The sequence below is a fragment of the Maniola jurtina genome, chromosome 15, assembly GCF_905333055.1.
Source record: "Maniola jurtina chromosome 15, ilManJurt1.1, whole genome shotgun sequence".
NCBI lineage: Eukaryota > Metazoa > Arthropoda > Insecta > Lepidoptera > Nymphalidae > Maniola > Maniola jurtina.
The window spans coordinates 4856928-4870064 of NC_060043.1; the positions used below are offsets into that span (position 1 = coordinate 4856928).

General features: G+C 35.1%; 3 protein-coding genes across 3 annotated transcripts; 1 reads left to right on the forward strand and 2 right to left on the reverse strand.

Annotated features, from left to right (window-relative positions):
• Positions 1–603: 603 nt before the first annotated feature.
• On the reverse strand, positions 604–3803 carry LOC123872524 (transmembrane 9 superfamily member 3). Its single transcript, XM_045916842.1, has one exon. The coding sequence runs from the start codon at positions 3679–3681 to the stop codon at positions 1954–1956; it is 1728 nt and encodes a 575-aa protein (XP_045772798.1). The 5' UTR covers positions 3682–3803; the 3' UTR covers positions 604–1953.
• A 267-nt stretch (positions 3804–4070) lies between these two features.
• On the forward strand, positions 4071–9963 carry LOC123872526 (notchless protein homolog 1). Its single transcript, XM_045916846.1, has 10 exons — positions 4071–4311; positions 4415–4572; positions 5191–5327; positions 5655–5829; positions 6123–6297; positions 7000–7144; positions 7293–7482; positions 7974–8137; positions 8848–8974; positions 9847–9963. Exons 1-10 carry the CDS (start codon positions 4168–4170, stop codon positions 9857–9859), a joined length of 1428 nt encoding a protein of 475 aa, XP_045772802.1. The 5' UTR covers positions 4071–4167; the 3' UTR covers positions 9860–9963.
• Positions 9878–13037, reverse strand: LOC123872527 (something about silencing protein 10). The gene is made up of 2 exons (XM_045916847.1): positions 12694–13037; positions 9878–11336 (listed from the first exon to the last, which is right to left on the reverse strand). The coding sequence occupies exons 1-2, from the start codon at positions 12708–12710 to the stop codon at positions 9950–9952; spliced, it is 1404 nt and encodes a 467-aa protein (XP_045772803.1). The 5' UTR covers positions 12711–13037; the 3' UTR covers positions 9878–9949.
• Positions 13038–13137: the final 100 nt, after the last annotated feature.

Sequence of the window (13137 nt, forward strand, 5' to 3'; positions counted from 1 at the left end):
TCAAAACTGAAAAAACTAGTCCAAAAAATGATCTCAAATAAAAATCGATAGGAAATGAAATTGTTTGTAGATATTTCAATCCCATTTTGCTTAAGCTACACTCACAGGTACTTACTTTAAAGTATATTAACCAAGGTTAAATGGAAAAAACCGTGATAGCCTAGCAGTTAAAGCACCTGCCTCCTATTTGGGAGCTCGGAGATTCGATCCTAGGCACGAGCCTCTAACTTTTCGGAGTTATAATGTCATCAGGAGGAATGCATGCCTTAGAGTTCTCCATAATGTCTCGAAGGAATGTGAAGTCTGCCAATCTGCACTTGGCCAGTGTGGCGGCCTATTCTCATTCTGAGAAATGTGCTCGGTAGTGAACCGTCAATGACTTGATCATGATGATGATGACATGAAATATCACAAGACACATTCACTCATGAGTCATGGTCAGGATTTGATTGGTAGCATTTTATTTCAGTAAGATAATTCTCGATGGATACAATGAAAACTAAGTAGGTATTCAATTCAGTTTGGTTTGGTTTGCTATAAAAGCTTCAAACTACCCACTACAAGTCTTCACAGCTGCTGATGAAAAATAAAATAAAATACAACTTTTAATAGTTTGTCACCTTTTAATTCCGAAAATGATATATTCAGATAGGTACATTACATTTTATCAGATTTATGCTGGGTGGCATAATAGTATACAACTAATTCCTTTATCTTATCACACAAATTAAATACAACGTAATGCAATTATTATAAACACTCATTTAAAAAGAGTTAAATGTAATTACTATTTCTAATAATTTCTAGTTAATATTTACATAGGTAAAATTACATCTAGATTATTACTTACAAATCACCTACCTAGGAGTCATTGCTTTTGTCTAGAAGCAGTTCTTAGTCTGCTAGGTAGAGAATAGATATATAATGATTAATATGAAGTTTTATTGTGACTAACAAAATATAGAGAGATAAGTAAATGTATAGATTTACCATTTAACTGAGATGGCTTATGAGGTAGGGTACAGATTAAATCAGTCATTTAAAGAAATCGGTTTTTTAAAAAGGTCCCATACCCATAGTACAAGAAGTAACACTTTAATTTTTTTTAATTTTCATGGTGGTCATTTTGAAATGTTTATAATTTGTTGTTATAGCAGCAATAAAATACACATTCTTTGAAAATTTCAGCTCTCTATCTATTACAGTTCACAAGACATTGCCATTGACAGACAGAGAACTGAGCAACAACAGTGGAGTCTTAGTAATAGTCCCATTGGCACCCTTTGGGTACGGAATCAGGGAATTCAATATTCAAACCCTCCTGCAACCTACACACTACCACACAAACCATCTCAGTCAAGCGGTACATCTTTATTAAATAAATCAATTAGTACCAAAACCAACAGTTTAAATTCTATTTTTTTTTTAATTTTATATATTTACATAGTACATATTTGATTGAGATATAAACGTAAAACAATAACATCCTTGTGTGCATAAAACAACCAGATAGTATTGAAAGAAAACAATATATGCATTATAAATAGTTGATTTCATGACTATTTTGAATGCAAATAAAATTATCTAAGCCTTATTTGATTCATTTAATCTCTGTCAACAAAGTATACATATACATGTAATAACATGTATTTGTTTAAAATAAACATAATATGGATTAAATAAAGAACCTCATCTTCAAATCTGGACAAATATTAATCACCATGCTACTGACATCAATACTTGAAAGGATTAATTTAATGAATAAATAATGTATTTGACTATGTGAATTTTCAACCAATAAAATTATGAGGAATGTCTAAAATTTAGCCATTATTGCAATTTGTCTAGAATTCTAGATCACACAATTCATTTTCTTTCCACTTGTAGCCTAGCAATAAAAACTTATCATACAAATCACATTAAAGAAAAATGTAATTACACAAAACACAACATTCAATCAATCTTAACAGTTGAATATATCTTCCTCACAAATATACTGGTGCCAATGTATCCCACAGTCCCACAAATAATTCCCAGAGTCAAGCTGAACAATGCCATGTAGCCAAAATAGAAAGTGGTTTGAAACAAGCCATACATTTTTGTCTTAAATATGAAGTAGTAGAATGAATAGAGGTATACATAAATTGCAGTGCTGCCGGCGGAGAGGAAGCTAGTCCATTGCCAACGATAGTCCTCAGCGTTCAGCAAGAAGTAAGTGCAAACAATAGTCACACACACTGTGACAATCATTAATATCACAAACACAAGCAACATGAAACCATATACATAGTAGATTTTGTATGCCCAAAACGATGTGAAGATAAAGTACATCTCAATAAATATAGAGCCGAATGGAAGAACTCCTCCCATGATAATGATTATAAATGGTTCCATAAACCATTTCTTTTCAGGAATAGGCCTAGGGACAGCATTAATGCGACATGGGTAATCAGGCTGTCCCGCCAAGTTGCGTCCGAGAACAGTTCCAACCAGGGTAAGGGGTAAAATCACAAAAGTGCAAATGGACATCACAGCAATCATACTACCAAAAGGAATGGCTCTAGATGCATGATAGTACATGGCTATGAAATTAATGAAGAAAGCCGTCCCACACACCAGTACTGGCAACAGGAATGCAGAAAGCAGCATCTGCTTGATCCACAGTCTGCCCCCCATCCTAGCATACAAGGAACCACCGAAATAACCATTTACAGGTGAAGTGGCCGCATAGATGAAAATAGCAGTTGACAATAAGGATCCCCTCTCAGTATAGAGCTCGCCAAATATTGTGAAAATTATAACAGCCAATGTCACAACAGTCAGTTGATGACCAGCTCCAATCAGTGCAGAGAATAATGCCAAATGAGGCACAGGTCTAAAAACATCCCCATGGACCTGCTTCCACCCATATTCGTCTCCCAGGTCTTTTTCTAGGTCATCAAGATCATCATCTTTTGAGTACCTAGCATAATCCTTACGAAGAGTTCTCATAAGTATCATGGAAACAAGACCTACTAAGAAAATAACCATCATGAAGCTGTTGAAGATACTAAACCAGTGAATCCTGTGTTGGAAAAAATTAGGATCTAGATACTTGTCAAAGCGATCCTCGAATTTGATATTGCTCTTTTTCCAGTTCACTTCATATGTGAAAGGGATTTTAGCATTCAGCTTCAGTCGCTCTTTATTCTCGGCTGTAAGATTGACTTCCACGATTCGATTCCCATTATATCCAATGTCAAATTTTTTATGTGTCCAAATGTAATAATTGTCACCATCTATCTCTCCAACGATCCCCCATATCGGCAGGTCGTCCACGTACATTTGATACCAGTAATGGTTTTTTACAGCGTAGACTAGCGCCTTGTATGCCTGCTCGTCGAGTTCGATGGCACAGAATTGCTGTGCTGGTACATTATCTTTGAAGGTGATGTCCAAACCACTTATTTCTAATTCGACGCCTTGCAGAGCTTCCGACAACGTCTCGTGGTAATGGCCAATGGTCACTTTCGTGCCAGCGCAGAATGGTAGAGAAAAGTATGCATAGGTCTCCTGACGGTTGTGGTACGGGCCCACAGTGTTCATCCAGAGCACCACTTGTTCACTGTCCTTGTAGGTATGTGTATGTTCATCACATTTAGCAACATGCCACAAAAGAAACAAAATATATAAGATTTTCATTTTAAGTTAAAAAGAATTCAAGTTTTTCTAAATAAAGCAACAAACATAACACGTAAGTTAAAAGCCGACGTCAGACATTTAAAGATCAATGTTGCCCATTTTTCATTTTTTGACAAATAAAACAGATAAGCAGATAATGTAGGTACAACAAGCACAGTGTATATGCACCTTTACGTCACGTTACAAAAAATCTTCTGAACTCTCGAATTGCATGCCGCATGTCAACCATCGATATCAACAAGGTTTTTTTTTCTCGTCTGGCACAAGGTTTTTTTTCTTCTGGCTTTACAAACAAGGTTTTTAGTCTGTGTCAACTAGTGACGTCAGCAACATGTGGTGATGCTCAAAGGGCTAGAACTAGAACCCAGAGCCAATTAAAAAAAATCAACACGTGATTTTGACGTTTGGTTTATAGGTTAGGTATAATTTGTGTGTAGGATAATAGCTTGGATAATAGTATTTCATAAAAATAAAGAAGACCACAAAATGGATATAGATAATGACTTACCTATAAGTGTGCAAGCTAGGTTTAAGTCTGACACCGGAGAAGAAACCGGCAGTCCATTAGATTTACCTTTAAATGTTACTAAAGAACAACTAACACTTATTTGCAATGCCTTATTAAAAGAGGTAAAATTAATGTTTCTCTTAAAATATAGGAGTTATTAAAACCTTGGTTACCTTTACATCATCATAGCACTGTAATATATTATGGTGTAATGTTGTTTTTCAGGAAGACAAACCATTTTTATTTTTCGTCAAAGATGTTGAAATTACATCAACCCTCAAAGACACCCTAGATGTTGATAAGTTAAACTCCGAAGAGGTGGTAGAAATCATATATCAACAGCAGGCTGTGTTTAAAGTCAGACCTGTTACTCGTTGTACAAGGTATTTATAAGTTTTACAAAAGAGAATAAAGTTATTGGTACCTCACCTGGAACATAGTTAGTTACTTTAACAATATTATTGCTGGGCTGCCTCTTAAATCAGAAAAAACATTTGCAATTTATAAAGCAACTAGCTGATGCCTGCAGCTTCGCCCGCGTGGATTTAGGTTTCTAAAAATCCAGTGGGAACTTTTGATTTTCCAGGACAAAAGTAGCCCATCCGTAATAGTCGACAGACAGACAAAAATTTTAAAAATGTGTGATTCAGTTATGGTATTGTTCAAATAACCATATGAGCTTGATATGAGGTACTTATTTCGAAATTACAGACAGATTCAATTTTATTTATTAGTGTAGATGCATCGGTAATCTGCATCACTTATAATTGGAATGTACCCTTTATGTTGTTTACATATTGTATGCTTAAACTAGATAATTGTGCTGTCCTGGATTTAGGTTTTTACAATCCTGAGAGAAGTTTTTGATTTTCTGGGAATAAATGTAGCCTGTGTGTTAATTCACAGTAAAAACTATCTCAATTCCAAATTCCAGCAATAAACATCCAAACTATTATATTCATAATATCAGTAAGATAGGATCATCCTTTATATTTTTCCAGCTCTATACCAGGTCATGCCGAAGCTGTAATATCAACAAGCTTTAGCCCATCAGGGAAATATTTAGCCAGTGGATCAGGAGACACAACTGTCAGATTTTGGGATTTACAAACACAGACTCCACTGCATGTTTGTAAAGGTAACAACCGTTTAAATATTTCAAAAAAGGAAACAGTCATCAATTAGTCATCTTAACCCATCACTAGCCCACTATTGAAGACAGGTCTTTTGTCAGAATTATACGGTTTAAGCCATAGACCATCACTAGACGAGTGTGGATTGGCAGGCTACATACCTTTGAGAACATTATAGAACTGTATGCATGCATGCATGCATGTGTGTGTGTATGCAGGTTTGAATGGAAATATTTTGGTCTTGTATGGGAAAAATAGAATAAAATAAAATTTATTATATTAAAATAAAATAATATTTCTAGGACTAAAAGCTATTTATCTCTTTCACACAGGCCACACAAACTGGGTACTTTGCATATCCTGGTCTCCAGATAACTCCAAACTGGCATCAGCTTGCAAACAAGGAAGAATCATGCTATGGGATCCTGTATCTGGTAACCAGATTGGCAAAACTATGATAGGTCATAAACAATGGGTTACTGCACTTGCTTGGGAACCTTATATCAAGTAGGTAATTTAAATTATTTATTTAAAAGTTTTTGTAAATATTCTGTAGATGGTAATGGATAAATGCATGATGGATAAGGCAAATTTTTCAACAATATGTTTTAAAATGGCTAAGTGTAGATAAGTAACTTTTGTAATGTTTACAGTTTCAATTGTATCCATGTAAAGGATTATTGTAACGAATTGAATAAGAACGCTCGAGAATGAGGTGCTTGTGATAGTTTGATAGTTCTAATAAGTTTTATTAGAACTATCAAACTATTCAGGAGATTATTGTTAAAATAACTTACCAGGAATCCAGAATGCCGCAAGCTAGCCAGTTCTTCCAAAGATGGGGATGTAAGGATATGGGATACAGTGACCGGACACACCATACAAAGCCTGACTGGACATACTAAAGCAGTGACCTGTGTCAAGTGGGGTGGCACTGGTCTCATTTATACTGCTTCACAAGACAGAACCATAAAGGTGTACAAAGTTCCTGAGATTATAGCTACGAATATATACAAATAATTTTGTATTTATATAAAATGTGTTCATTTATATGCCACCTTATAAAATAAGTGGAAGGTTGGAAGTAAATGAGAGTATGCTTCTTTTGTACAGCACTAGCTACCATCCGCGGCTTAGCCAAGCGAAAATATAAATCCCTATCCTGAGGGAATTTTGAAATATCTGGCATCATTCATTGTCTGCATTATAAAAGGAACCTGAGTGCATTTCAGTTTCTAGGTCCAAAAATTTGGGCTAGGTATGATAAGACCTTTATAATACATTTGATGACAAGACATTTTAAATTATTTAAAACTATAGATTGAAAAATATATATCGACTGTGTAGGTTCTGCTTGTTAGTGAAATGGCGCCCATGCTTTGCCACTGCATTAGAGGTATTTACTTGTGAGTAACATGCCTCATAAGATTATAGTGGTTTGATAAGCCACTCTTAATCATTTTAGACACCATATCATGCTTGACTTTATCAGCTTGCATTAACTTTCTAATATTCCTATAAAGTGGTAACTAACGGCAGCTGAAGTGTTTAGAGTTTAGACCAACTAAATTAACCAAGATGGGAATTTAACCCAGAGCCACTCACAAAAAGATTGTTATAAAGTATGTCAGCATTTTACTTATGTCTTTAGTCTAACTTTAAGTTGTATGTGTACAGGTGTGGAGATCTGAAGATGGTATATTATGTAGAACACTGGAAGGCCATGCACACTGGGTCAACACGTTGGCACTAAGCACAGATTATATCTTAAGAACTGGACCTTTTCACCCCATCCTAGACAGGCTTGACTATACAAATGATAGTGAGTTTTTAAGGCATTTTGAATATATTAATGAAAATAATTTCAAATACTCCTACTACAGTTGAGGTAAATCTGAATACGAGGCAAATAACTGTGCATGGTGTATTTAAACTTTAGTCTTTAGATCAAGCTTTAAAAATATTTTTAGAGAAAGTGTTACAGCAGCGGGCTCTAGAAAGGTACGAGCAAACATGCCCAAAGGGTGAAGAGCGACTGGTGAGCGGTTCAGACGACTTCACGTTATTCCTGTGGCTGCCAGAGAAAGAGAAGCGGCCCCTCGCTCGTATGACCGGGCATCAGCAGCTGATCAATGATGTCAAGTTCTCACCTGATACAAGGTCAGCTACTACTCTTCTTATTGTGCCTCTCCATTGGGACATTGGCCATCATCTAATTTCCTATCTTTGGTCATTCAAAAAAGTGCACTACTTTGGCTATCACTCATGTAAAACAAAGTACAAAAAAGTGTACTATATTGGCTATCACTCGTGTTACGGAAATTGAAAGTCAAAAGTAAAAAATAATATGCTTTATTTGATTTGACTTTTATAAATTACTGTCACAATAGTAATATAATAGTATTGTAATAGTATTGTATTTGTATGTTGATGGCACTATGACAAAAATCTTCACGCAAGTGCCAACGACAACTGTACTAAGTTTTAACTCAATTGGTTAAATTGTGTGCGAATGCATAGAAACACAAGGCGCATAATTCAAGGCGCTATTTCATTGATGCTGCAAATGTTCATGGCGGTGGCAATCTAAGTTGGAAATTAGTCTTTCTTTTTTTAGCTTAAACTAAACCATAAAATGTTACTTGTTTCAGGTTCATAGCTTCTGCATCTTTCGACAAGTCAGTAAAGTTATGGGAGTCCACAACGGGAAAATTTATTACAACTTTAAGAGGACACGTGCAGGCAGTGTACATGTTAGCTTGGTCAGCTGACTCCAGACTATTGCTCAGTTCTAGCGCAGATTCAACACTAAAAGGTAAACACTTTAAATATACCAAACTTACTTACTACTTTGTAGTGTCCAATTGATGGTTGGTTTCTGCTGATCAGCTATCCTATATTGATATGATAACTCAGAAATTCAGTTCAAGACTAAAGTGAATAAAATCATGTTTTTTTTTTAATTCATTTTGACTGTTGTCAACAACAACGCAGTGTAACCCCGCCCCACGCGCGTTGCCACTTCTTTGACCTCTGGCATATTCGTAACAGGTTGTTCTATTTCGCATTCGCTAGAAATCTTGGACTTTGTAAGTTTTGGCCAAAACTTAGGCCCAGTTTGGCTGATGGCATAGGTTCTCAGCTATTTTGTTACTGTGCAATAGACTAATGTATATTTCATATAAAAAAATCGGTGATTTCCATGACAGGCCAACTAGAAACCGTAATAAGCTCGCAACTCCTACGCTCCGCCTCAGAAAAGTGGGAAAGTCATTTGTGGGAATGAGTGTAATATTTTATAATAAAATTCCACAGTCAGTTAGACTTGCCTTTACAAACGTTTAAAAAAATCCATTAAAAGTATGCTCCTGGCAAAAGCATATTACACAATCAAAGATCCGAGTTTCTTGCTGGTTCTTCTCGGCATTCAGAACCAGTGGTAAATTATTTTACGATTCAAAAGCACTTGTAAAAGTTTATTTGAATAAAAATCTATTCTATTCTATTCTATATGTGGTATTGCAGTGTGGAATATGAAAACAAAGAAGCTTGAGCTGGATTTGCCGGGACATGCTGACGAGGTGTATGCTGTTGATTGGTCACCCAACGGTACACATGTGGCTTCAGGGGGAAAAGACAAAGTTTTGAAACTGTAAGTTACAATTACAATTTCCTTTTTTTTTTCAAGAATGTAGATTATATATTTTCTAGGGATGTATATGTAAGATGCATTTTGATACATAGCATTTGGTAAGCAATGTTGACTCAACCTCTTACCCTATAATTAAAATGGATCATAATCTATAAATCCACAGAAAGCAAAGCTTATTAAAAACTAGCTGATGCCCGCGACTTCGTCCGCGTGGATTTACGTTTATCAAAATCCCGCGGGAACTGTTTGATTTTCCGGGATAAAAAGTAGCCTATGTGTTAATCCAGAGTATACTCTATCTCCATTCCAAATTTCAGCCAAATCCGTCCAGTAGTTTTTGCGTGATGGAGTAACAAACATCCACTCTTTCACATTTATAATACTACTAGCTGACGCCCGCGACTTCGTCTGCGTGGATTTAGGTTTTCGAAATCCCGTGGGAACTCTTTGGTTTTCCGGGATAAAAAGTAGCCTATGTGCTAATCCAGGATATTATCTATCTCCATTCCAAATTTCAGCCAAATCCGTCCAGTAGTTTTTGCGTGAAGGAGTAACAAACATACCCACACACACACACATACAAACTTTCGCCTTTATAATATTAGTGTGACTAGCTGATGTCCGCGTGGATTTACGTTTTTCAAAATCCCGCGGGAACTCTTTGATTTTCTGGGATAAAAAGTAGCATATGTGTTATTCCAGGCTATAAATAATCTATCTCCATTCCAAATGTCAGCCAAATCCGTCCAGTAGTTTTTGCATGATGGAGTAACAAACATCCACACTTTCACATTTTTATAATATTAGTAGGATTAGGATTACTTAAAAATTGCAATAATTTTCACTTATAACCATTTTTTTCTTTCATGCAGGTGGCAGCACTAGAAGATAAGATGAACCAGATTGTTATCAATTGCTTTATTGTGCAAAATAAAAACATACTACATAATTAAAAAACACAGTTTTAAATAAAGGCTATTTTATTTTAATGCTCTTTTTCACATTTACCTTAATACCTGAAGCTTCGCCACCATATCTTGTAATTTCTGTTCTTGGCTCTCTAACAGCACCCTTCCTCCTTATTTTAGCTTTTCTGTATTTAAGCTTATGTTTCACCCTGGGATTTCTCTGTTCCTTCTTTCTGTGTGGAGTCAATCCTTTGTTTTTGGCAATTTGGTAAGTTATCTCCCTCTTGTCTCCAACATCCTCAGGTATTACGTCTTTCACTTTGTTAGAACTTGTTGGGTTATCATGTTCATTATCTGCCTCATCATTGTCTGAGAACCCACTTTCCTCTGATTGATCATCATTTTGTATCCCGATTTTAAATTTGTTTTTATTGTTATTAACTAAATCATTCTCATCTTCAGCGTTGTCATCATCAGAAACTCCAGTGTCATCTCCGTCATCTTTTTCAATTGCATTTAATAATTTGAGTTTCTTACTAGGGTTATCAGGGTGCTTGTCAGATTTACGTTTTTTGCTCTTTTCTTTAATCTTTTGCATTTTGATATTATTTTTCATTGCATTTAAGATTTTATCTATTTGTGGCTTTATCACTTCTATATAAATAGGTTCCATCTTTTTGAGCATTTGTCTATACTGGTATAACCTTTTGATTACAGGATGATTCTGAATATTAATCTTTTGACTTTTTAATAAAAGATAGAAGCTGATGTTTGTGCAGTAATTTAAGATCAGATCATAATTAGTTTTGACAAACTTAGAAGCTGAACAGCTTGGAAGCTTCCCACCTTTTATTAGTTCAATAACTGGTTGTAAATCATCCTTTGCAACTGTTAACTTGGATTTGAAGTCCTCAATAAGACCAGCAAATTCTGGACTCTCTTTCTCAAACAATTGCAGCTTCTGTCTCTTGGACATCTGACTAACATCATGTTTTATCAATGTGTCTCCATCGTCAATTTTTGCAGTTTGTTTGTTGAAGAAGTCAAGAGTGAAATCATCTTCACCAAGCTGTTCAAGTAATCTCTTTTGTATATTCTTAGCTTCTTCCTCTTCCATAAGAGCATCTTGTTCATCATCACCAAACCCTCCATAATCTTCATCAACATAATCAGTTGAATAGTAAGACTTCTTCTTCTTACCCCAGGCTTTGGAGTCAGGTAAGTCATCATCAGACTTTTCTGCTCCATCTAAATCACTATCGGCTATTCCTAAATCACTTTTCTCTTCAGAATCAGCATCGGACCCAGAAAAAGCATACACCTCTTCTTCACTGTCTGAATTTTGGTGTTTCCTTTTACGTAGCTTGTCTAGTATTTGTTTTTCTCCAGTAGAATATTCATTTTCGGAATCAGATGGCTCATAATTGTCTTGCAGATCAAACTTTGAATTAATTCTGTAAATATTTATTAATTATTATTATTAGTTGTATTTCATAAGTTTTTACTTGGTCAATTATAATTGGTTGGTATAATATAATTTACTTGTTCAATGAAACTATTAAAAGGCAAATTCTATACTTTAATAAAATTAACTGGAAGATTTCTGTACAATAACTATAAGTACTATTTTTAAAATTTTAATTGGAAGTATATAGCCCAAAACAGTATTTTTTTTAATGTTTGCTGTCTATGTTAAATAATTGAACAGATTTGAACACAACTTTCCATACTTATAGCGAACAGTGGACAAGTGTAAATTAAAAATTTATAACACCCCCGACAAGTGAAGGTTGCAGTAACTAGAAAAGAGCTGAAAACTTTCAAATGGCTGAACCGATTTTCTTGGATTATAGCTAAGAACACTCTCGATCAATCCACCTTTCAAACAAAAAAAACTAGATTAAAATCGGTTCACTCGTTTAGGCGCTACGATGCCACAGACAGATACACACGTCAAACTTATAACACCCCTCTTTTTGGGTCGGGGGTTAAAAAATGATAAGGATCATTCGGGAATCAGGAATATTTTTTATCAATTTTAGTCCATAACTGTGAAATCTTAACCAATTTTTTCAATTCTATTTCCTTCAAATTCAAATATCTTTATTGTGAATTTGGGTTAGTTTGCAGAGCTTTACAAAGCTTGTATATTATATAGTTAAGTAACTTTAATTTAAAAGTGAAGATCTGATGAACGGTTTTGGAGCTGGAGGATGGAACTCCTCAATAGATAACAGCAAATCAATGGCCAGCAATGTAACAGGAACAATTTTAGTAGGTACCTTTAAATTCAGTGCAATTTAATACGGTTTTCATTATCATTCAGAAAATTTGGTAGGGAAGGTTTATTATGTACTAGCTGTGCCCGCGACTTCGTTCGCGTGGAATAGTGACTTTTCGGGCAGCATGTACGTTAAAAATGTTCGCCGTGATTCTTTAAATGGACATAACTTTTTTATTTATGAACCGATTGACATGAAATAAACACAAAAGGCTAAGTGAAGCTTACTACAATATATTAGTGAAAACCGTATCTAAATCGAACAAGCCGTTTCTGATATTAGCGTGCACAAACACACTGACAAACAGACAAAAAAAAATAATTACAATTTCGGGTTCGGCATCGATATAATAACAACCCCCGCTACTTTTTTTTATATATTTCCATTGTACAGACACCACTTTTCTACAGTTTTATTATATGTATAGATTGTACCTACTACCTAATACTTAATGTGACAAATTCATATTTATCTATCGAGCACCCAGGCAAAGCCAGGGCGGATCAACTAGAAAAAAATAAGTAGGTACCTTATTTTGTCCGCCATTATATCTCAATAAACGATGAACAGTAGGTAGGCAACAACAATAAACTTGCATGTGTTCAACTTAAGGTTACTTCGTCACTTCAACAACGCGATGTAATCCTTGCTGTCTTTATACATAGTTAGTAAGCAAATATTAGAAATAGTAAGTAAAGGCTAGTACACTGAACAGATACAGATTTTCGAACACAGTATAATCAAACAAGTTCCGAAAATAAATCACATTTTTATGCGCAAAGCAAATGATTCATGATTTTTACCCATTTTTACTTTTGAAAAATTTATCTAGAATGACAGAACAGACCGCAGTGAATTGTGAAATGGTGACAGTTGACAGATGAAAGTTGCAAAATTGCCAGATGTTGTGTGGCAAGGGCAAATTCTCAGACCCCAACAATAAAGACAAATCAGTGTGAATGATTACGAATTT